Source organism: Anoplophora glabripennis, unplaced genomic scaffold (assembly GCF_000390285.2).
Source record: "Anoplophora glabripennis isolate ALB-LARVAE unplaced genomic scaffold, Agla_2.0 scaffold217, whole genome shotgun sequence".
NCBI lineage: Eukaryota > Metazoa > Arthropoda > Insecta > Coleoptera > Cerambycidae > Anoplophora > Anoplophora glabripennis.
Window position 1 is genome coordinate 310699 of NW_019416331.1, and position 26633 is coordinate 337331.

General features: G+C 30.9%; 1 protein-coding gene across 2 annotated transcripts; it reads left to right on the forward strand.

Moving 5' to 3' along the window:
- LOC108905315 (puromycin-sensitive aminopeptidase-like protein) lies at positions 1 to 25919 on the forward strand. Of its 2 annotated transcripts, none has more exons than XM_018708122.1 (13): positions 1 to 73; positions 11171 to 11522; positions 12904 to 13048; positions 13432 to 13690; positions 15313 to 15474; positions 15593 to 15693; positions 16021 to 16149; positions 18305 to 18582; positions 18726 to 18811; positions 21691 to 21803; positions 21927 to 22130; positions 22422 to 22500; positions 25609 to 25919. In XM_018708122.1, exons 1-13 carry the CDS (start codon positions 13 to 15, stop codon positions 25713 to 25715), a joined length of 2076 nt encoding a protein of 691 aa, XP_018563638.1. In that variant the 5' UTR covers positions 1 to 12; the 3' UTR covers positions 25716 to 25919. The 2 variants fall into 2 exon arrangements, with proteins under 2 accessions (XP_018563638.1, XP_018563640.1); XM_018708124.1 differs by lacking the exon at positions 1 to 73 and adding an exon at positions 4478 to 4662.
- Positions 25920 to 26633: the final 714 nt, after the last annotated feature.

The window sequence follows — 26633 nt, forward strand, 5'->3', positions numbered from 1 at the left end:
TATAGCATCAGTATGAAAAATTTACTTTTTATTTTGTGCTTTGTTGTATTCAGTGCAAGTACGTTACAAGAAGGTATGCTCTAACATACTTTATTTGCTTTGTTTTTCTTGCCATTGCTGCTAAGGAAAGGTTTATTTTAAAATTAAATACAAAACAAGGCAGATAAAAATTAAAAAAATGTATTGCCAGATTTTTAATTGTTAATTATAATTAATTCGTTAACATCAGTCATTTTCAAGATCTTCAGTGATAGGTAGGTAACTAAAATAACAGAAAAAATAGGACAATAAAAGATATATGAGCAAATTACATTACCGTTATGTATGTTTTTCTTGAATTAGCACATCATGACACAAAAATCCTGCACCTAACCATATTTTATTTAATTGCAAACACAATAATTACATTCTTTGTGATTACCACCACTGAAAATTTTTAGTAACATAATTAATCATAACTTATATATATTTTTTAAATTCCTTTGAAGTGCCGTAATATTTTCTAGGTTCTATACATCTTTAATTTCGAATCTCTTATTAAATTCTTTCATTTTTTTTTAAATTTAATATCCTTCGACCTTCGACTGCCTGTCACGAGCTGCAATCACTGAATCATTAATGTGCAATTCTAAAGAATCCTATTATTTTACTTCAAACTAACAGGTTTGTCTAGATAATGTTGACAATCGTGTTGAATTTTTATAACAATTTCATTATACAGGGTGGTACATTATACATTCTTCAAACTATTTTAAGAGAAACATATATCTAAACCGGTTTTCAATATACAGGGTGTTAGAGTTTTTGAAAAATCAATTGACTCAAGATGTTTGATACAGATCAATGAAACCTGAGCTGGTGACAATTAAGTAATTTGCAACCCTAGATTTTCAACATTACATTCCGAAAATTTTAAAAGAAAAAATTTCGTCCATTATATTGGAGGAATTATTTTTTTAAGCCAAATATAGGGTTTTTGTTGTAAATACAATTTTAAATACAGTTAAATCACCATATCTTGAGAAAACCAGTAGCTAAAAAATTTCCCAGAAAATTTCTCCACCAAATATTTTTTTCGAGTTTTTGATTTTGACATTTGAGTGACTATTTTTATAAGCAAATATTGCCACTATTTTTTTACAGTTTTAGACTTATTCTCGATTTATTCAACTGCGTGGGAAACTTTTAAACTCACAAATGTTTTCAAATAAAAAGGAAGAATACAATTAGGAATTAAACGCTTTTATCAAATTTCCAAAACAACAATGCTGTATTCTAGTATTTCTGACACTGGGTGACACACACGTGTTAAGTGATTTTCACCTTTACTTGGTTATTTTACCAGATTAGATTTCATGGGAATCAATGTCAAATATCTTCCGAGATATTTGCGTAGATGTGATATATTTCAAAAACTCTATCTTGTATCTCCGAAAGTGAGTCATTTGAGACATACCTAAATATAAATATCTTTTCTTAAAACAATGTAAAGAATCATAGGGAAATCCATAATTCTCATTTTATTACTATTTACTTTGACATTAAAATACAATCTGAATTTGACAAATGTAAGTCCTGTGGAATTAGGATAACCAAACATAAAATCAATTGTACATTAATTTTTAAAAATATGTCTTTCAGAATCGATTTTTGAGCAGAAAACACTAATATTTGTAGAAAATAATATAGAAACAAAAAAACTTGGTGATATAGTCATTTAATTTTCTTGTTCAACCTTCTGGTTTGACCAGAAATTTATCATCACTCTGTATCCTTGACCAACTTCGTACATTTTTGTTGATTTATAGCGATAGCAAAATTTTTTATTTTGTTGAATATTTTCTTATAAAATATCAAAGATGTGGTTAGTTATTTATGTATTGGTGGATTCATAATTAAATATATTATTTTATGCAACTATCACCGAAATTTTGTTATATTATTTACTACAAAAAAAGTACAGGGTACCATTTCTTACAATATCTATTTAAATCGATGGCCTCAAACTTCCTAAAAAAATTTAAATTTTTTTAACTCTAGTACGCGTTAATCGATTTTGATTATTTTTGGGGTATGGACTTTTGCCACACACTTTTGGTGATATACAGAGCAGCGTCGTAGCTATCATGAACGCCCAGGTCAAGATTTGAATTTTGCGCCCCCCAAAGCTTAATTTGTAGGAAAAGAAATAATACAAGAGCTTTAAAGTGTAATTTAATTTATATATTCAAGCATAGGATATAATATTTAAGTAAAAATTTCTTATTCTTGCACTATTTTCTTTAAAATGCATCCTTAAGGAGTTGTAGGCATTTTAATAGTGCTCAAAATTGGTTTAAAATGGCTGTAATTCCACAAGGAGGCATTTTAGAGAAAAAAAAAATTATTTCGACGCTATTAACTATTTTAACAAAAAATCGAGATTTCCACCGATTTTGAACTATTTTTGAGGTTAGGAAAAATCCTGACTTGATCAAGCATTTCTGATGACTCCATCGTCTTCAGTGGGTCAAAATACAGGGGATCATAAAAGGCACATGAATTTTTTTTGTGAGCTTGTGAATTTGGATACTGTACAGTGTGTTGCACCACGAACTCCATCGATGGATACCGCTCGAAGGATTTTTTTGAAGTTGTGGTGGTGTGATACGGGTCATGGGGCCTACCAAGTTAAAATATTTTCAAGTTATGTCGGAAGTCGATATCAACTTTCTTACTTTAAATGGAACCCCCCGTATATTATTGCATTTTTGGAAAGAGCATTTATTTTTAAGTTGAAAACATATAGCACATTCCATACTAATGATTGATCGTTTCCGAGATATTTTGATTTTTAGGCAAAAATTGACAGATGCAAACTGTCAGCAAAATGCTTAAATGTTTGCCCTACGCTATGCATACAATTTTCCTTTGTTGTATACACTATTTTTTAGTCATCCAAATAAAATAGCTTTTATCACCGGATTCTATTAGTGCAGCGACCCACAAGGAATTAATCCGAAGGTGTGAAAAATTGAACAGTTTGAACATTTACTAAAATAAATTTGACAATATAAACCTGCGACAGTTGTCATGTTGATTGTTACTTATCTGTCACGGCCAACCTAAAATGTGCGAAACAAATGGAAACACCATTTTAGGAAAAGCGAAATGTTTATTCGTAAATAAAATGAAAACGACTGGGTTTAGGTATAGGGAAACTTTAACAAAGTTACACTCAATTTTAGTACATAATGCGAATACCTTAAAAAAATTGGGGGTTTCCATTTATAAATTTCGAGTTTTCCATATTTTCTGAACTTCATAGTCGATCATTTTTTTTTGGCCACCTTGTATAAAAACTGGAAAATTTTCATGTCAAGTCCGATAAATTAGATCTTCCCATACAAAATGTCCAATTCGCACAAAAAAATAAACCTCTGTTTCCGGGCAAACTAAATTTTACTGACAGTCTGCATCTTTCAACTTTTGCCTAAAAATCAAAATATCTCGGAAACGGTCAATCCTAAGTATGGAGTATGCTATATGTTTTCAACTTAAAAATAAATGTTCTTTCCAAAAATGTAATAATATACAGGGGGTTTCATTTAAAATAAGAAAGTTGTATCGACTTCCGTTATAACCGGTAGTACGATGACTTTGAAAATATTTTAACTTGATAGGCCCTACGGCCCGTATCACACCACCACAATTTCAAAAAAAAACTTTTAGCGGTTTCCCAGATATCCATCGATGGAGTTCGTGGTGGGATACCCTGGATTTTTATTTTAGATAATTATTATTAATTACTAGCTGTTTATTAGATATTGTTGGTACAATTCAATGCTAGTTGAAGTATGCAGCTCATAGAATAATTAATTAATTAATAATTAAAAATCTTGTCTGTGAGGTTAAATATTTTTTACATAACTACCTAGATTTTTGTATTGAAGAGATTGTTTAACTTCATTTGAAAGGAGAAACATTTTTTAATTATTACTTTACTATCTTAGTAATAATATGTTTCCCTTTTATTCATTTTCGGAAAAAAATTATACCACAGGGTGTCTTTATTTTTCCATCTTTCTTAAAAGTGTCGAATGATAATTTACAACCACCCTAAATGTGGATGCTTTGCTACATGTTACAAAACATTGTTTGACCTTTTGCGCTTACCAACCGGTAACGTAGAAATATCAAATTATTTGTTGCTTTTCATCGAAATTTCGGCGATATAAGGCCCAACTGTGTTGATAACATTGGTTTGTGACATACGAAGACGCATTTGTATACAAAATTATCAATAAGTTGCACGTTTAAGTAACATGTACCCGTAAACACGTATCCGAGTAAGGACGAGCCTTTAAGAATATAATTAAAAAAATAAAACACAGCCTTACGCGTCGTTCACGCATCTTACAGCCCGTACCACCAGCTAGAAACAATTACACCCATTAACCATATTTTGACTAGTTAATGAAGACGCGACATTCGAAATGAATTAATAACCGTTCATCTGCCCGTCAACAGTACACTAAATTTAAACCAATTCCACGCAAATACGTTAGTCAGCCACTGGCCACTATCAGTTTTGCTCATTTTTACAAAATAGTGTTCACAGAATGAGGCTCTCAGCGTTCTTGATATGTATTTTTTCTAATTGTGTGTGTGTTTTTACGACTGGTAAGTGATAAATATTTGGGCTAGTATATGAGACATTGTACTTATTCGCCAAACTGTTAATGTTATTTTTGTTATTAAATTGGAAAATACTCAAATTAGCGGAGCCAACTATGCAGTGTAAGTTAATTAACAGGAGATAACGTGCAGAGGCGCCAAAAGAAGGGAGGGGAAACTAGTATCTGTTTTTAGGATACGATCTAAAATTATATATAAAAAAGTTGTGGACAACTAAACAAATCAATAAAATTCATTAAAGTCAATTTATAGGCAACTTAACTTCGAATTAAACTACAAATATTAATATCAATAAAAAATAAAAATATAAAAATCGAATTACCAGCTCTCAAAATTTATAGAGTTCCTCGTATGTTTCTATTTATTTTCAATGAATTTGTTACTCTTTTCTGTATGAATTGGGGTCGAGTGATTAGATTTTGAATAAAAAATTGCTAATACAATCTTTTAAAATCGTAGTAGGCTTAGGATTTACAATTTTGAGAAAACATTTTCAATTATGCACTTTTTTAGTATTATTATTATTATTATATTGCTTCATTTGTTTTTTCGTCTACATGTTAATAGTCTGCACACTTATAACTATAGTATATTCATTTCAGGTGGTCATTTTCAACATTTAATACAATTTCTATTAGTTTTTAATAATTTACAATATTCACATATTTAATAAAATTATTGAATTAATTATAACAATTAAGTTGACATTACAAAATGTCAACGCAAAAGTCGCCTACTAGATAAATTACGGTTTTATAAAATTTCTACCCTATGCCAATCATGCCATGTTGATTTTAAATATTTCTTTGCTCAGAAATCGTTAATTTTATGAAAAAATTACAAGGAGACCTTTTTTTGTTGAGTAAGTTATTTAAAATGAATTATTTTTAAATGGTAAGTAAAAATGTTATGTATGAAACAAGTCATACGTGTGGCTTTTTCTACCCCTTATAACTGTAGGGGAAAAGCAACAAATTGTTTACTGAGTGCCTTCTCGATAGCAGAAAATGTCTACTTAATTTCATTCCTGTCGCTTTTTTGGTATTTCAGAAAAAATTAAAAACTACTTTTTTGACACCCTATTTAAGCGGTTTTATCTTCAAATGAAATTTTTTTATATGAAATACCTACCTTATTTTTCCATAGGGAATCATCATCCCCTAAATTTTTTTGCACTTATTTATTTACACTTTGTTATACGCAAAGAATTATATTTTTGATGCTCATATACTTTAATCTTAAAGTAAAATCTCTTTCATTAAGAAAATGTTCCTTAAGCGTAGAAATTTTATTCATTTCAAAATTATGGCATAAATAATTATTCTTGATTTAAAAAATTATTTGTATTCCTACTTTCTTTCACACAAATTCAACTTCAATAATAAACAAATTTGAATAAACGATGTATCATTAATATTAAAAAAAACAGTCCCTTTAAAGTAGTTTTTAAACATTTTACAATAAACTTTACATTCGTGATTAGATATTTTCTGGGAATGTATATCTGGGATTCTGAGCAACAGAAACTGTTAATTTGTACTTGATTTGTTTTTTTATTTGGGGAATATGAATACCTACGTCTATGAACTTGAATTTCGATAACTCTTACAAATTAGGCAACAAACGATAGCGTAATTATATTCCGTATATTAATATTGTGTACAGATAACTCATTCATAAGGAGAAATGAATATGTACTTGAGAAATCCAAAGATAAAGTTTATCTTTCTTCAAAAATGTATCTCGTAACTCGCAAAATGTTAAAATACTAAGAATGATTTATTATTCAAACGAAAGTTGTAAGTTTTATTGATAACGAAACAGGATGTAAGTTTGTTTTTAAGCTAATTTAAACAAAAAAATGTAAAAAATTAAATCAAATGAAGTCAAATAATGTTCTTCGATACCAGAAATCTAGGGAGGCTACCTGATGAAATAGCCCTAGTAAAATGTTGAAACAGAAAAGATATACGTCTTTATCTTTGTCTAACGTAGTGAGAGAACAACAAAAAATACAAAATACATCATTATTTAACAATTTTCAACAATATTCGCGAATCTGTCGCCGATATTCGCGAATGCTAAAGCGAATATTCGGTTTTATTATAATCAAAATGCTAAGAAATTAATGTTTTTTTATTATATTTAATATTATTTTCACATTAAAAAAAAATATATGATTTTTTTCTGATATTCATATTCGCAAAATATTCGCATAGATTTTACGAATGCGAATGTCAAAAAATATGCGAATATTCGCGAATGCGATTGCGAAAACTTTTTACATCACTAATGTAGCCCATAATACCAGCTGTTGGTTGGCAATATTGTCTGTGAGGTTAGATATTTTTTGCATACTTAGATTTCTGATATCGAAGAACATTGTTTGACAAAATTTAATATGATTTTTTAGAAAAAACATTTTGAATTTGGTTTAATTAGCTTAATACCTCTATAATAGAATAGAGTAAAAAATAAGTTTGGTCTGTCAAAATAAACTCAATATTAGTCTATGAATCTTTTGTCGAATGTGACAAGTAATTAAATAATGTTATTTCAGTCCTGTACAAATTTCTAAAACAGCTGGAATGTTTTCTTTTAACGAGCAATTTGACACGCTGCGCTGGTGGTATTAAATTTTTATAAACTTTTATTTCGAGTCAGCCTATACGCGCTTGCCTTGTGTAGGTTCACTTACGAATCACCCTGTATATTTAATATTGGTTCAGCATTAAACTAAATGTTTATGTATGTTATGTAAATATAGATACATTTTTCACCACAATTGCCTAACATTTCTAACCACAGTTTTGAATCAATGGAACTTTTTTAAATCATCAATCAATTGTAATATTTTCTTGTTTTTTTCATATTTAAGAAAATATAATAAATTAGCAATTATTGCTCGTAAATATGGTTTGTAGCTTAATTAAAACACTGTTTATTATGCATAAACCAAACCTTCGTATTAGCAAACTCAATTTGCAATAATTATGAAGCAGCAAATTAAAGATCTTGAGTAAAACGTTTAATTTGCAAATTGAAGGCGGAGACACTCTTTTCCTGTTTTGTATAAACATTCTGTCACGTACATCTAACAGTGAGGAAACATTTCATTATTGGAAAAACAAGCACATATTAGAGAAAATATTTGCGAATTTTCACTTTTATTTTGTTACGTCACCAGCCCAAGTTTTATTAATATATAACTTGTCAATGAAACAACTTTAGACTAAGGTACCTATTTCATCAATCGTAATACCCTTGTCTTAAGATTATCGGGTAGCAACATGCTTCGCCATTTAAATACACTATGAATAGTATAATAATACTATTAGATCAGGGCGGATCTGTTTTGAAGTGGATGTGAGAGGGGGCAAGCAAATTTTTTCTGGATTACCTTCAGTACAACTCACATAATAAAAGTGTAGATTCCTAGATCTGGGCGAGGTCCGGAACATTTTCAAAATCGCAAGTGTTTAAAAATTTTTTAAAAATACCTATTTTATCCGAGTTTTTTACTTATATCTTGGAATCTATGCATTTTGGAAGAATATTGATGTTGTAAATTTCATATTATTTAGCGTTACGCGCTGGTTCAGTGTAAGAAAAAGAAAAGTAAATGGACTGTATGAACAATGAAATCGAATTGAATCGTCACTTACTCTTCGGCGTAGTTTTCTTCGATGATTTCAGAGTTTTCTTCGGCACTGGATATTTATGCGTTTTGCGAAAATTTTAATTAGCGAGCACTCTTTTTCACCTAGGATACGCGTCTTCGCCTTTCTGTCACTTCTCGTTTTCTTTTCTTCTTCTCGCCGCTCGCGCACGCGGAATCGTGCCGATTCAAGACGTGGCATTTTATGAATAGAAATTAAGTAACAAAAATAAGCTTGATGCTAACTAATTAAGATTTATTAATTAAATATAAAATATATATAAAAAAAGAAAGAAATATAAATTAAATTTATAAAGAATTGAAGAGGAAAAAAAGTTTTAGATTTGAATTTTGCACAACATACTGTAAGTTAAAAATGTTTCAATTTATTACCGATGTTGCAAAATAGCAATAATTGATGAAAAAAAGGCAAAATAATCAAGTTTTTTGGATAGTTTTTTAAACATATTTTAATTGCTCCGAGGGCATTCTACTTCGGTAAAAAAACTTTAGAGTATAATAAAACAACACACCAAATTTCATTAAAATCTGTTCGATAGTTTTCGCAAAATAATTTTTTGAATAAAAGTTCGAATTTTCAAAATGTTGCACAGCCTCAAATAAAGCATCTAGATCAGGGGTCGGCAAGTAATTTTAGGTGGGGTCCGGATACTTTTGAAAATTTTTAACGAGGTCCAGAAAAAAATTCACATTTCTTATTTTTTAATTTAATTTGGACTCAAATTTAATCTACTTACTAACCATTAAGAACTCAAAACACACACAATTGTAAAATACTAGAAAAAATGATAAGATTGGCACTTAAACGTAAAAAACATTTTTTAAATAATTTATTTGAGCAATTTATACTTTAAAAAAAATTTTGGAGGTCCAGTATTTTAATTTCTGCGGTCCGGACCTGGACCGCGGTCCGCCAGTTGCCGACCCTTGATCTAGATACTCGAGATTTTTTCACATAGAAAAGACAGCTCAACCTTTCAAATGGTTTTTGAAAAATTGAAATCGGTTGATTAGGACGGCCACAGTAAATTTTTAAAGTTACCACTCTTTTTTTTATTTTTAAACAATTAGATTACATTTATCAATTTGTATTGAATTTTTTCTTAATTTTATCTGTATTTAACAAAAAAACTAATTTCCAAATAAAATTTTTTTTTTTAATTTGTTTAAACAAAAATTATTTAAATAATTGTAATAATTATAACTAAATACATTCATATTCAGTGTTGAAATATATATGTAAACAAACTCTTTCATTGAAAAGATGTGATAGCACAGGGTAAAATATATAGTAATGCATAAATAATAAATTTGTTTATAACAAAATATGTGCAAATTAGACATAGACAAATAATTACGATATTCGAATTTCTTCGCTGGCGAGACAAAAAGATCGAAATTGGTCCATTAGAAGCCGAGATAAAGAAATTTTTTTCGTACCTTCGCATTTTGGTCCTCCGAATTCAGTCTCGGAGCGAAAGCCCTGTCCCCCACTTTTCGTGTTTTGAGTCACTATTCGCGCGTGCGAGCGACAGCTTTTCCGCTGATTTATCTATGTTGCCGATAACTTATCGATATGAAATTTTTTTCCAGCTTAGATCCCGGAAAAACGAAGCCACTGGATCAAAGATTGTTATTGTTTATAAATTAACGGTAAATGCCGATAAACTTTGACCGCTCATATCTCGACAACCAATAAACGAAATTTATTTTTTTTAATTTCTTTATCAATCAACGTATACATTTTTTACAGTCAAGTGACTAACAAAAAAAATTGCTAGTAACTAATAGCTGCCTAAGGTGTTTCTAGTGACATCTATGTTCTAGGCACAAAAATAAGCCTATATTAGTGTCTGACTATCCCAAAAATTCAGTCATCGTAAGAAAATTATAAAAACAACATTTTTTCGAGGGCCTGTAATTTTTTAGGAAAGCATTTTGCTACATAAGTAGATTTAGTTAATTGCTTTGTTGTGGTTTGAGGAAACTGCTTAAGTTTTTTACACCTAATTATAATACCCTATGTATATTTCCGTCTAGTACAGTTGCATTTTTTGTGATATTTTTAGGTAACGAATACCCTGTAGAAGTTTGGTAATCGTATTAAGGAGCCCGTACAATAGGATTTTTATTTATTCTTCAAAAAAAAGAAAGAAATACGGGAAATTTTTTATAGGCGCCTATTTTATCATGGCATTAAGCAAACTTTATAAGCTCCATTTTTACACTTCAAAGAAAAGTGGAGGTTTTTTCTATATAAATATCTACAAATTCTTTTATGTACACGAAATGTCTGGCATTATATTTGTTTTATAATTGAACTGTTGCGCCAAATAATTTAGTGTGCCGTAGCGGTTTTACATTGACAATTTATACATGAATGGATCATTGATAATATTCATCAGTTTATTTATAAAAGTTTTAGTTTTACACTTTTCTAAACTTCTAAACTTCTAAACTTCTTTGAAGCAGAAACAGCTGTTACCGAATCTTATTCAGCAAATAATTAGAAATGTTAGAAACTGCTTGGAGTTCCCAACATTTTTATGGCTTGCTGAAAAAGACCTACTGTATATTAAAACAATCTTAAACTACTTATTTGTCGGATTGTCGTACTTCTGAAATTCATAAATGAATTTATGAAATTATGTGACAATAGATATTATGGTTCAATCAATATACCTGTTCAACTTTTGATGTTCCGTCACTGGTAAAAGCTACATAATATCCTTTTTATTTATATTAAATAACGTACACAGATACCTGATTATTTCACGAAACGGATAAAATTAAAGAAAAATTCACTTTTTACAGAAATACGAAGCTACCGCCTTCCTACCGACGTAACTCCAATCCATTACTCTCTAAGGATACGCCCGTACGTAGACGAGGAAGTTTTCGATGGAGAAGTGTCCATTCACGTTAGGGCGAAAAACGTCCTTGACAAAGTTATCCTGCACAGCTCGAGTCTAAACATCACCGAGGCTTTCATTAATCGCGTGGTTGCAGAATTTAAAAATGAAGATGACGAAAAATTGTCCCTGCGTTATGCCAACGAATCGATTCAACCTGGGGAGCACGTTTTGTTTATTAAGTACAAGGGGACGCTCCAAAGGCAGGAAATTGGGTTTACGAAGTCGCCATTCAGTTATAACGGGGAAGAAGGGTGAGAAGGATATTTTTTATTATTTGCAATTGTTTATTTTAATAATAATCACACCTACGTTGTAAAAACATTGAAATTGGTTAATATTGACTTACCTTTTAACTTTGAGCAAAACTGGTGTAGGTACACTAAGAACACTTAACTATAAAACATTGATATTAAAATTGTTTACTTTCATGTTATCGCTGATTATTTTTTAAATTATTTATTAAATTAAGTGATCTAAAGTGTGCTTTGGTACCGACAAAGACCGGTTCTAGAATGGTTCAAATTGGTGGACCATTCTAAGAACATCTAAGTCCAGACATATGGACAATATAGTTGGGTAACAAACAAGTCTCTAGTATTTAGTCGTTTTTGTACTATAGGGCAGAGGTCAGTGATCGCATGGCAAAGGTCAGTAAAAGCGGACCAAAAATCAATTATAGGGGGTCAAATGTCAAAAGCTGAATATCAAGTGACAATTATTAGAAGCCAAATGTCAGTCAGTGGACGGTAAAAAATGGTTTTGAACTACTTTGTGGTTTTTACTTTTTAAATGAATTCGAAATATTTCAATGTAATTAGAGAATTTTAGAAAATTTTAGTGTTTCGGAAGAGTTTACTATTTTTTAGGCATTTTGAAAAAGTTTTACTGTATTTTACCGCGAATTTGAATAACTTGTATGTATTATGAAGCCTACATTGAAATATTTCAATGTGCAGAGGTTTTTAAAGGAATTCCAGATTTTTCGATGTAATTTGAGGGTTTTCGAAGTTTTTATAGTGTAGTTTTGTAAAAATTTACTATTTAAATTTTGAATATTATTCTTTCTCTCTCTAAAATACTTATAGTTGACAGTATTTTACTGTTTTATACAGGGTGATTCACAAATGGTGACCAAAAATAAAACCTCGTATTCTTTGGTGAATTTAAAGGTATTTCCTGTAAAGTTTTTATCTAGGACTCTTCATCAAAAAGATACAGGGTGTTAAACTTCAAAAAATATTTTAAATTTTTTTAAATAATTTAAAAAGTAGTACCTAAGTGAAATAATTTGAAATTGGACACATATATTTATGTAAACATTATCCAAAATCTGAGGGCTTTTCCTAAAATTTACATGCTCCAGTAGCGGAGATACAGGGTATCGGTGGCATTTAACTAAATAAAATAGTACGTAAAATTGTTGTTAACATTGAGTTTTCAGAAAAGCGTCATAACAAATTTTTCCATCATTTTTACGACTGGAGTTGCCTATAAATTTTTCGCACTTTATATATTTTTTATTTCAAATTTCCATTATATAGCAAGTTTGCTACCAAACGGGGTTGTGTGTTCCTTGGTAGTAAAAGAAAGTGTGTAAATGTAAGCCCTCTTACAAAATCTATTTGATTTCAGACATCTTTTGGTAACAGACTTCGAGCCGTCAAGTGCCAGGAAAGCTTTTCCATGTTTCGACGAGCCTGCATTTAAATCGAAATTCAATATAAGGCTCGTAGCGCCCGATGACACCTATAAGGCCATTTCAAACATGCCCGAGATCGTAAGTATCACGCACCGTTTATCACACGAAAAATTTAATTTGGATCGACATTTTGCCGGAGAATCGCAACATTTGCAATACCCGTAACAAACATTTAGAAACGTGTGAATGATTTTAAAAAATAACTTATCGCCTAATACGGTTAATATGATAAGATAAAACCTCTTCTATAGACTGGGAGTTTTCCCAGTGTGGACTTCAATATTCTATTATTGGTGCTCATGTGTATGATGTATATTAAAAATAAATGAGTACCACAAATAATGCAAAAGCTATGGCTAAGTTTTAGTGATTGTTCAAATTTCACTCTGTATATCTCCAAATTTTAACTCACTACTTTTTGCCATTACAGTAGGTATGTACTGTTCGTCATTCGCTTACAGAACAGATTTACAACACCGCAAGGAGTCGTCTATGACTTTGCTACATCAGTGACAATGTCTACTTACCTCGTATCGTTTGCCCTGACCAAGTATTCATATTATGAGGATTTATTGGAGGAACCTGACAGGACAGTACCAATAAGGGTGTACACTTACAACGCCAGTCAAGAAAACAATCAATTCGCTGTGAATTGTACAAAGAGAGCTCTACAATTCTACACCGAATATACGAATATTAGTTACCCTTTACCGAAATTGGGTAAGTAAAGATCGCGTCAAGTGACTTAATGTAAATCATACAGGGTGATTTATTATAACTCGGCAGTATGTTAAACTACTACTACTCATAAATTTTTTTTATTTTGTGTCCTAATACTATTCCCTTAATTCCCGCTTGATGAAGTATTATTCAGAGTAAAATCATAAAGCAATCCGTCAAATCTGTGTCTTTGACAATTCTATTTGTAGGCCAGGAAATATAGAATTGGACGCGACTTTTTGTTTCCGCAAGTTGAATTTATCACTATAGATGCTAAATACATATTATGTACAATAACATATTAGTTTCCACAGTCATAAAAATAGGGGGAAGATTGTTTACAGGCTGGTTAATTATATAATTTTTACGTAAATTCACATGTATCGCTTATAACTTTTTTCCGTTCATTTCTACGAGAAAACAGTAAGGTACTTTTTTTCTTTATCACTGTTTAATAACACACGAAATCTGGAATCGGTAAGTTGAATAGTTTACAAGTTATGGCCTTATAAACAAATTAACTAATTATTAGTCTGGACGATCCCGAGCATCTTCCACAATCGCACTGATTTTTTTCATGGCAGATTTCATAATAATACATTGAAATCTATCATTTTTTTTTAAATTTCAAATTTGCAACCCGGAAATTTTTTTTATTTGTTAGCCTTAGTTGCAAAATGAAATATACGACGCACGAGCGTGTTACAGTTATAAATTATTACATATTCGGAAAACTTATGGAAAGAGTTTTAAGTTAAAATAAATCGTCAAGATTCGTTGAAAAACAACGGAGTTACAGACTGTCAAATGTATTATTTTCAAGCGAATTATTTAACGGCAGGACAACTATGAATATTATCGTCATTTTCTTCCGACTCGCTGTCGTTCGCTTCTTCCACCCTTCCGCCGCGCCACGGCTCGCCGAAAATCAAGCGTCCCACTGACTTTTGGCAATATTTCTTATGCACTTAACACACTTCCACAAATAAAATATTTTTATCTGGGAAAGTACCGGTTATGACAGTATTTTCTTTGCCGCTACCCACCTAATTTGTTTAACAATAGGCCGTCAACTTTGACAGTCTGTAAGTCCGTTGTTTTTCAACGAATCTTGACGATTTTTTTTTTAACTTAAAGCTCTTTTCATAAGCTTTCCGAATATGTAATAATATAAAACTATATCACACTCTTGCGTCGTATATTTCATTTTGCAACTAAAGCTAAAAAATAAAAAAAATTCAAGGTGCAAAATTGAAAATAAAAAAAAAAATGATAGATTTCAATGTATTAAAAAAACAGTAAGAAGATGAAGGACTAGGTATAAACTCAACCAATTAATAGTCAAAAAGACGTAGTGCAAGTCATCGACAATGCCACAAACATAATTCGTGAGCAACAGGATAAGTGTGAACGCATACTTAATAATCTTAAGCAAATTGTATTCATATATTGCATTTTTGGGGACATATATATCAGTTTTACATTTGCGATATTCAAATAATCACCCTGTATAAATTTTTATTTCATAAACTGTACTTATTACTTCAACTTAGTACGCTGTATAAGCGGTTAGATATAATATCGAAAATTGTTATTTTAACTTTTATTATTCTCTTTGATAGACATGATAGAATATGACAGACCCCAAAGTGCTGCTACAGAAAACTGGGGTTTAATCACTTTTAGAGAAGGACTACTTACCCTTAATTTAGATATATTCGACGCTAGTCAAATCAAAGTTGTAATGTATCATGAGCTAGCACATTTTTGGTTTGGAAATTTAGGTGAGTCCATGAATATTTACCATCGGAATTTTGAAATTATTGCCAATATTCCAGTAACTGGAGATATACTACAAAAAAAGTAATTACTTAATTAATCGGAATATTTTTTAATTTTTAGTCACGAATGATTTTTGGAACGACCTATGGCTTCAAGAGGGCTTTGCTACGTACATGAGTTACAAATTATATCTAGCTGAGTCGCCAGGAATGAAACTAAATGTAACTATAATTTGCAAAAAAAGTATTTTGTTGCAGTATTTTAAAATTGTGTTAAATGTTACAGTCATCATTATTGCTTGCTTGCTTCTATATTTGTGGAAAAATATCTAAACACAATTTTTAATATACTGTTTTAAGTTATAACAACTCGAAGGATGTTATATAAAACAAGCTGCATGTTTAAAAAAAAAAAAAAACAATAATAGCACGGTGTAAGAGTATGGTATTGAATTTTCTATAAAAAAGCATGCATGCGTTTAACCAGTCGTGTTTATCAACAGTAGGTATAAAATAGTGATTTTTTTATCTGACATGTTTCAAGTTTAGGAATCCAGAACTTTCTTCTTTGATGGTTATGAAGAAGCTAGCGAGAAATTACCTAGCAATCCAATTGTTTATTATTTGACATCGCAGAAGCTTTTAGAGCAAAGATTTGACAGGATTGTGTACAACAAGGTAGGATATTTTTTATCAAAGTAGGTATGTCCTACAGCAAATGAAAACAATAATAGCTCGTCTTTTCTGCATAATTAGTGGTGACTAAGTACGTGCCCAAACTTCATGGGGTCATTCTTTGAGTGATTAAGATGAAAAATTTATATAAATAGGTCCCGTAATACTTCGTTTTCAAAATACAGGGTGTCAAACTTTAATAAAAAAAAATCATTTTTTCGTCACAATCTTTATAATCCTTTAACCGATATTGCTGAAATTTGGCAATGTTATTTATGGTAGAAAGTGGCTAATTTAGCTTAACTAGATTAGAATTATGTCAGTGGCGTACCGAGGAGCGCCTTAACCAATATTTTTGCCAAAAAAATGTCCGCCTTTGACTGTTTTAAAACTTTTATAACTATTCTCGCGTTAAGCAAATAAAAATACAACTTTTTTGCCTCTCGAACTTTTTTCGCAACATTTTTTTTCTTCAAAAGGAAGCAAGTTGCGAAAAAAATTCAAGAGACAAAAACTTTATATTTGTGTTGCTTACTGTGAAACAAATTATAAAAGTTTTAAAACAGTCAGTGACGCACATTTTTTTTTTGTCGAAAATACTGGTTAAGGTGCCCCCCCTCGGACGCCACTGGACTTAATAATTTTAGTCTAGTTAGGGCTAAATTAACCCTTTTCTACCATAAATGACACTGTCAAATTTTAACAAAATTCGCTAAAGGATTAAGCTTTTAACAGAAAAACTATTTTTTTTAAAGTTTGACACCCTGTATCTTGAAAACGAAACATTACCGGAAACCTTTCATCTTAAAATCACTCAAAGAATCACCCTCTGAAGTTTGGCTAAGTACTTAAGTAACACCATGTATGTTAACTAAATTAACTTTCTTAGTTCTTTTTTTAATAGCAGAAAAAAACATTATTTAAAAATTGAATTTAAGAAAATTTAAGATGTTTTAGTATTATTAAAACTTTTATATACAGAGGAAAAATAAACAACTGCGAAAAAGTTACGGAGGATCCTTCGTTGAAAATTGTGGAACTCTTAGTGTGGGAATTAGTGGTCCTTCAAACAGGGAGAGAAAAATTTAGTTTTTATTTTTTGTAATAGTTTTCGAAGTAAAAGAATATCCACATATCCGATTAAAAATTCCTGCATATTATATTATAGCATATGTAATAATGAGATTGTTCAATCCTGCAAAATTATGCACAGGTGTCTTAGAACTAATGCTTTTAAATTATTTCATATATTATAAGACTTAAATCGGGTGGTGGGGAAGGCGAAAACTGAGGTTATACGGCATATCCGACGATTTGAATATGCTTGGATTGAATATTCTTACGCCAATACGTCTACATCATGTATAAATCAAAACTGAGCTTTAGCATCTAAAGGTACTTCTTCGAGAAAGTGAGTATAAGTATCTTCATTCAATCTAGGTGGTAGAAATTATGGAACAATTAAGTGGTCTAAAAGAATTCCAGTCCAGCTCAGAGAAAAGAGTGTCAATGATGAATGCGGGTTTTTGTACATATGGGATCATTGTGATAATTAATTACCGATTCTCTTGAAAAATTTGCTTCGTCTGTAAACAAGATCTGTACCCATAACTCTAGATTTTGCTCAATATTTTCCGGTGAAAATGCAAGACGTTGCGGAAAACCTAGCGGTAAAACAACCTGCACCCATATGTGAAAGAGGTATGTTTGTCCTTTTAAGATGACTGACCAAGTCATATTATTGATATTTAATTGCAAAGCAATTTTTCTAGAGCTAGTGTTCCGATTTTTCATGGATTAAATTCATTACTGCTTCTTTCAAAGGCAGTATTCTAATTCAGTTGAGGCCACTATAATCATACGTTCTTTTCTTCAACTTCTAGTGTCACTCGGTTCATAAAACTGTATAACAAGGTGTGATGAGAGGTAATACGTTGAGGATATAGTTCATTGTAAATTCGAGATGCTTTTAAAGAGTTATCATTGGCAAGTCCATAAAGGAACTGCATGAAAGATACCCCTCAATTTTTTACGAGGAATCACCTCCTTCATTTTTCGCGCTTATTGCTTGCTCCTTGTATTGTGAGAAGAGGTTGGATGTAATTATTTAAATTCTTTAATAGGAAAAGTTTGCTCATAGGTGAGTTTTATATTTTAGGGTCCGTCTATACTTTTGATGCTGGAGAACGTCATCGGTGAAAAAGCTTTTCAGCAGGTGATACGCAAGTTCCTGAAAAAGCATGCCTTCAAGACGGCAACCACTAACGACTTTATATCCACAGTCGAAGAGGTGGTCCCAGACGTACACCTGAGGGGTTTCCTTGAAAGTTACCTGTACCAAAGCAGATTTCCAATCGTTAAGGTGGTACGCTCTGATGGGAAATTCATCTTGCAGCAAGAGACATGCGCCACTGTCGCGAAATTTTTGAGCTCAGGGTAAATTTTTGCAAATTTATAATTACTAGAAACTCAATAATAGAACTATTATTTTATTAATACAATGTTCTACAGTAAAACCATTAAAACAAGCTTTATGTTTGGAATTGTTACTTTTGTATTATTTTATTTGAATTTTTTAGGGAAAGGTGGACCATACCCATTACGTATATTACAGACACCAACAAAACACCAACTCTGAAATGGTTCGATCAGGATATGGATCAATGTAAGTCTTCCCAAAATGTTTCTTTCATTAAAGCATATGCAGCATATTACAATTAAAAATATGAAACTGATTTTGAAACAGATTATACAGGGTGATTCACAACTTATCCAAAAAAATTTGGTAATAGATGCGGCATGAGAAATGGAGTCAATATCGTAAAAAAATTTTTTGTAAAATCCTTATAGTTTCCGAGAAAAAAATTATTGAAGTTATAGTACATTCAACCACTACATAGCTGGATAACTGTAGCCTCTAGCGTCATTCGCAATACGCGTGGAGAGCCACCTGACCTCAGCGACTCCGAATACTGAAATCCGATTTTGCAATCGTCGTTGCGATAGTGTTTATCTGTTATCTGTGCTGTTTACAATAGTTTTTTAGTAGTTAGTGTCAAAAATAGTTGTGTAATGCGTGTATAGCAACTCGGAGTTGATGGATATCGTTTTAATTTATGGTGAAGCATTTGTGTTATAGTGAAACAAGACAGCATTTGTGTTAGTTCGTGGAAACTGAGTAAGACGGATCCAAATATGTTTACACGTTGGTGGATAAAATTAATTTTATTAATTAATAATAACATTAAAGGCAAAAGCAGTTGAATTTGCTGATATAAAATAGATGCTATAAAATTATATTTATTTCTTTCTTGCGAAAGTTTTTTGTCCGTTTTTATCACACCGCCATGCCGGTTGCATTGTACGAGGTCAGGTTTTACAGTGGACCAGTTTCCAGTGCCGTGCAGTGATGCATTTTTAAATCATTTTCGAACTGCCCTCTTTGATTTTTTCTTTACAAAATTGTATTTGTAAGGGTCCCCTGCACATCCAGAATTTTTTTTTTTTGATAAGTTCTGAATCACCCTGTATTTATCACACATTTGAAAAAGAGGAGAGTATTTTTGTGAATATTAATTCTTGACACAGGTAAATAAAACAATGAAGAAAAACGAGATGAAAATCTAGGTACGAAAATTTAACAATGAAAGTAAAGAAGGACAGTCAATTGCGTCATGTAATAACTTATATGAAAATATCAATTGTGCAATCGTTCTACGTTCCTCTAAACTGCGAAATGAAAATCTATTTACAAGATCACATTGCGGGATACCAATAGGTGCATAATTGAAATCCTCTCTAAAAACTGTAGCCTTTAAGAAACGTCTCTGAACTCTTTCAATATTATAGTAGGGTAATCACACAATGCAAGAGTACTCTAATTTAGCTCTAACAAAAGCTGAATATAATAATTTAAAAGTAGAGGAATCACTAATAGCTCAGGAAATATAGAGTTGGACGCGAATTTTTGTTTCGGCAAGCTGAATTTATCACTATAAATGCTAAATAGGTATTAGTACATATTAGTTTCCACAGTCATAAAAATGGGAGGAAGATTGTTTACAGGGTGGTTAATTGTATAATTTTTAAGTAAATTCACGTTTTTCGCTTATAACATTTTTCCGTTCATTTCCACGAGAAAACAGTAAGGTATTTTTTTTTCGTCTTCGAAAGACCTACAAAACTAGCCATCGAGCGTCGAAAAATATTGATTAGATCAAAGGTTATAAACAGAAGAAATTGACTTTTGAATTAAACATTTATAAACTGCGTTATTATTAATAGTTTACAAGTTATGGCCTTATAAACAAATTAACTAATTGTTAGTCTGGACGATCCCGAGGATCTTCCACAACCGCACTAATTTTTTTTATGGTAGATTTCGTAATAATACATTGAAATCTATCATTTTTTTTAAATTCAAAATTGCCAACCGGAATTTGGTTTAATTTTTAGCCCTAATTGCAAAATGAAATATGTCATATATTATTACATATTGGGAAAGCTTATGGAAAGAGCTTTAAGTTCATCGTAAAAAATCGTCAAGATTCGTTGAAAAACAACGGAGTTACAGACTGTCAAATATATTATTTTCAAGCGAATTTCGCTTATTTAACGGCAGGACTATGAATATTATCGTCATTTTCTTCGGACTCGCTGTCGTTCGTTTCCCCCACCCTTCCGCCACGCCACGGCTCGCCGAAAATCAAGCCACCCACTGACTTTTGACAATATTTCTTATGCACTTTTAATACTAAGCTGTAAGTTATTAACATTGCACCATAAAACAATTTTCTTTAAAGCAGATTGTAAATTTAAACAGACATTTCCGCTACTTATACTAGTATAGAGCTTCATGTTATCAGCATATAATAAACAATTAACACCAGTTCCAACAACAATATCATTAATTAACATATTAAAGAAAAGAGGACCAAGAGCCAACCCCTGCGGTACACCAGAAGTAGCTACAAATTCTTTCGACAGCCGACCATGATATTCAACAAATCTATGCTGATTTAACAAATAAGATAAAAAGAAGTGTAGTAAGTCTTTTGAGAATCCGAAACTATTTAATTTAGCCAATAAAACACCATGATCAAGCCGATCAAAAGCATTTGTGAAATCTACTTGCGAATTCGAATCAAAAACACCCGAGATATATTGAGTTATACACAGACGGTTGGAGGTGGTGCATCTGCCCTTAAAAAAACATGTTGAATTTCACTTATTCGATTCTTTACAATAAAAAAATAAAATTGTATAGAGGAAACTCATAAGCTTTAGAAAAATTATTGATAAATGTTATAGGTCTATAATTTTCAACTTTATTCCTTTCACCAAGTTTATAAACAGGAATTACTAATATGTAAAAAGTCTATGTTGTTCACAAATTTATCAGTGTACCTCAATTTATTTTTAAAACTAAGTGGTGTCCTTTTTTTCATAAAGTCTTTTGATTAAATTGACCACAATTCTACTAATTTAAATACTTCAGTGCAATTATAAGTGAAAGATTTAAAAGCTATCGCGATTCTGTTGCAGTGGTCATTGAAGAACCTAGTGCGAAGTGGATTCTATTCAATAAGCATGATGTCGGTGTTTACAAAGTAAATTTTTCAGATGATTCATGGAACGATTTGGTAGAGCATTTTGAGGTATGAAATAATTTTATGGCAGCTTTATCAATAAACTTTTAGTTTGCAACATGAATTTTAATAACCGATCCTTTAATTTTTTTGTCTATTCCCGAATAATGGCAGAGTTGCGTTATATTACAGGATCTATCTTTAGAAGAGAGTCAATTGCTCATAAACGAAGCTACATATTCCTTCAAATTCGGCATCATCGACTGCACCGTTCTATTTACTTTAATGAAGCACGTAAATCACCAGAAACAGTGGATATATCTCTTCGAGTTCCATGATATCATCGTTACTGAACTGACATGCAGTGGGTACAAAGAAGAGGTAGAAATGTACATGGTAAGATTTTTTTCAAGCAGAAATTAAATGAAAATGAACTAGAAAAATTGGCATAACAGAAATTGTAGGCTTTCTGGAGAAGTTTTCTGGACGTTTTTGAATCGTTTTCATCTAAATTTATCCTTTCTAAATCAAGAATACTTCTTTCAGTGTATTAATAAACGTATATTATGAAACAATTGTTAAATTAACATGTTTCAATTTTTCTCTATTTGAAATTTTAGGGTTGCAGGTGAAATTGTTTTATAAAAATAAAATTTATTTTAGATTTTTTATTTTCAACATTTTCAGAATTTTTTGCGTAAAAGGTTCAACGAGACAAAGGTTCCAAAGAAGCCAAATCTCTATCATCAAAACTGCACGAATATAAGTAAGTTCTTCCTTATTATGAATATATTAATAACACTGGCATATAAAAAACAATCTTGGAAAGTGATACTGTTTTTCTGTGTGTCGGTGTAATTAGTGTAAGGAAAATGTTTTCTAATTACTACAGACAAAATAGCTATCGGCTCAGACCGCTACTGGGATAGGAGAGCAGCTTTAAATTTGCGAATTGACGATAGAACAGCAGCAGAATTTTAGGAAGAATCAAATGCAGAGGCCCACATTCTTACGCGTATCCTAGCAACATATAAACAACATTTTCGCAATATTGTCAGGCGTACTTGCGGATTTATTTTGTACACTTTTTTTATCAATATTGGTTTTTGCGTTGCTGTATTTACTTAAATGTATGATGTAGGTATTGATAAAAATGTTTTAAAGAATAAACGAATCTCTATGTAGTTTCATATATGATATTCTGCAGCGGTGTCACAATTAGGTTATTCAATCATAATTTCGTTAATTAGCTACTATTTTCATTTTTTGGTATTGAAATACTGCAGAGAATATATTTCCAAATAAACAGAATTCGTAATATTTTAAACAGTTAGTAATATAATTTTTTTAATATTTGATGATGATGATAAATTTATTTAATATACAAGGTGGGTTTATTAGTACGTCGCGGAATGTAGATATAGTTTTTTTTTTTGTATTTTTGATATCCACTAATAGGTTTAATAATTAAAGATAGAAAGAAACTTTAAATACAAATGTACGACTTTTCCTTTATATCTTTTGATATCAAAATTTGTTGGCATAAAATATATGTTTAAAGTAAAAAAAATATTAAAAAAATTAAAATTCATCCTTATTGAAATAACAAACAACGATTTTTACTAACCTTTATAACAACATAAGGAGAATACCTAAAAACGAAATAACATTAAAATACCTACAATTTTTACAAATTTTCAACATGCAAGTAATTGTGATGATACAATTGAAAATATGCTTTAATTTACTATTTATTGCTTTAAAAACAAATTCCGAATTATCAAACATTTCGTCCTCTATTTTTTCTTTCAATACTTGTAAATTTTGAGGACTTTAGTAATATATTTTGTTGAAGTGTCCCTACAAAAATATGTCTAAAGGACTGAGGTCGGGGCTGTTTTCTGGCCACCTAAGGTTTCTTATTATTAATTTTACAGTGTTCGTTGACGGGATTCATCCTCCAAAATAAATTTGTCGATATTCCTGAAGAATTTTTGCCCATTATTGTTATTTGAATAATACATTTTAATTATGTTTTATTTTTCGTCATCAGAATAACCCATTTTAATTTTTTTAAATTTTTTAAATTAAAATGGGTTATTCTGATAATGATAAATAAACGGTTTTTGCTCGTAACTTGGAAAAGGCTGGAAATATAAACAAATCTCCCCTTGGTTCTGAGTAGAGCACTAGGTGGGTGAAGCAGAGCGGAGTGTCACAATATATGAAAGAAAAAAAAAAATAGTATTTGCTTGTGCCTCGGAAATGACTCGAAATATCAAAAAATCTCCCATGGTTCTGATTGGTGATCGAGTGAAAAACGTCCGAAGTCCGCATGCCGAAAAAAAAAATTAGAACCAACGGGGTGTGACATCATAGAATAAAAAGAATCGAAAAAATAATTGAAAAATCTCCCCAAACCCCAAATTTTGTGTCTCTTCTGCGTTGAATGCAAAATGTCCGAAGTTCGTATGTTGAAAATAAATTTCGGAAACAAGAAGTGTGTGAGGTGATACAGTAAAAAAAGGTCTTATAACTCGGAAACGGTGCGTTGAATCGAAAAAATAATTAAGAAAATCTCCCCACACCCTAGTTGTGATTGTCCGTTCTGCGTTGAATGGAAGAATGGAAGTTCGTATGCCAAAAAACAAAAAGTTAGTCAAAAATTGCAACAGCAGTAGTGAACGCATTATCTTATCTCTCATTGATTGATGATTTGTTTTTTTTAATAAATGTCGTATCAACCACCTCTTGAAGTTCCAACAATTTTATTAAATAAAAAATTAAGGTAATATTCTTAAGGAAATTTTACATTTTTATTTTATTTAGTATTTAATACAAATGTGGTTACCAAACAAAAGATAAGTTCCATATCTCTTTAATTACATAATTAAACGCATTAAATTTATTTGGCAGTTATTATTTGGGAACAAAGTCACCGCTAGAACTGCCTCCTATTACCGGGTAGAAGAGTTACCACGCTAAATTTAATTGCTGGATGCTAGCTAACAAGACCATGCATCCTTTTTAGGTTGCCAGTTTCCAACATTTAAAGCGCGGTCTGAGGCGATAAGCTATACTGTCTGTGGAATTATTAAGCAATTATCCAATATTGATCCAATTATCCAATAATGCTCACATAAAATTACTGGGTATTTTAATTATGTATTATATTGTTTTGTATTTTTTCTTTATTTGTTTTTGCGTCGTTTAGAATACACTATAAATGTACTTTTAATGTTGTATGTACATGTTCAATTTGTCTTTTACTTACCAAATTATATTTAATCTATTTATGGACATTTATGTATGTTGGATTCTAATAGATAGTAGTAATGTTTCTTAATTGCAATAATTTTTATATTTCTCAATACTTTTGGGATCCTTACACAGTTTTCAAAGCATGTAACTAATAATAATAATAATATCTCTACCCCCCATTCTAATAGCAAGGATTGGTTCAGAGGTCGGAGACTTGTGCGGGAGAGGAGGCGGCTTATTATTATTCAGTAGGCCGCATGTACGCCCAGGTACGACTTACGCTGGTAAGCCCTAACCGTCATTCAATGCAGCAAGAGATAAACCTAAAAAACCTCATTAAATAGGGGTATGATCAAATGCCGCCGGTAATAATCACACACATTGATCCAATCCAATGTTCTTTCACCCTACCGTAACCACCTGATATACGGGTTCGAACTCGTCAGGGGCATTCATCGATTCAAGTACTAACGCCTTGAACTGCTCGGCCACCGACCGACCCAATATTTTGCGTATTTCCCGATTATCATCACAGGAATGTGTATTTCTATAAACAATATTTCTGCTTTTACAGTGTTTTTTATTTCATTAATTTAAACACTTGCGTTTTCAGGTGAAATTAAGAAGGCAAACATTAAACTTGGACTTTGCGTCAAATGGATCAGAGACAATTTATCGTCAAAAAGTAAAGATGCACCAGAAAATTTAGCAAGTAGATAAGACGAGCAGGAACCCCAAGGGACTGACTCTTTAGGCTGAATTAGATCTGAAAATTAGGGCCGAAAATTAGTAGGACCGATTGAAAAAACAAGTGCTACAAGAAATTATTTAATTTATCTTACGTATATCGTCTACATTGTGCAGTATTTTAAATTGAATAAAATGATACTTTTTTTTCTAAATATAAGATTTTTGTTCTTTTAACAGTTTGTTTTATTGTAACGAGTTTAATCAAGTTTCTCGTCTTTATCAAAAAGTGTGGCCTAACAAAAACCAAGACCCTCTAACATTTCTTGAGGGACACAATTTGAATATATTTTTTCTGCACATAGTATCCTCCTGGATGTACCTCTGTTGAACCAATGGTCTAATTGTAAACCATGGCTTGCTACAATTTTTTTAAAGCGATTTTTCAGAAGACCATTTTAAGGATATTTAAAATCTGGTTAAGTAGCTTTAATTACTGATATTATTCGAATAATTAATTGTTCTAAACAGACTAGAATTTAGTTGAAGATAATCAACTTTTTCGGTTTTATGTATGCTTTATGGAATTTTCGGAAAACCTTCAATGCCTAGGTGTATTAGTAGTCTGTTACTAAAAATTTTCAGTCACATTTAAAAAAATATACACTCATGGACAAAATTATCAAATATTTAAATTTTCGCATTTTTTAAAGTTATTAGTAAATGTTACCGAAAGAAACGCGTTATAGAAGAAATAATAGTTTATTTTACACATTTTAAATAAAGAATATTAAGTCTTTATCAATAGAAAGTAGTAAAAAAAAATTATGCTAAGTAATATGAAAATTAAGGATAATTATTTTTAACTTAAATGTTACTTAAATAAGCAAATACTCTCTTTTGATTTGAATAATAGAGCATAGTTAATAACGAGTATTCCCACCTCGAGCT

Coding starts and splice junctions, on each gene's coding strand:
- LOC108905315 (XM_018708122.1), top strand. CDS start 13: ATGAAAAATTTACTTTTTATTTTGTGCTTTGTTGTATTCAGTGCAAGT. Junction 13,691..15,312: donor TTACCCTTTACCGAAATTGG/GTAAGTAAAGAT, acceptor TCTCTTTGATAG/ACATGATAGAATATGACAGA. Junction 22,131..22,421: donor AAGAGGTAGAAATGTACATG/GTAAGATTTTTT, acceptor CAACATTTTCAG/AATTTTTTGCGTAAAAGGTT.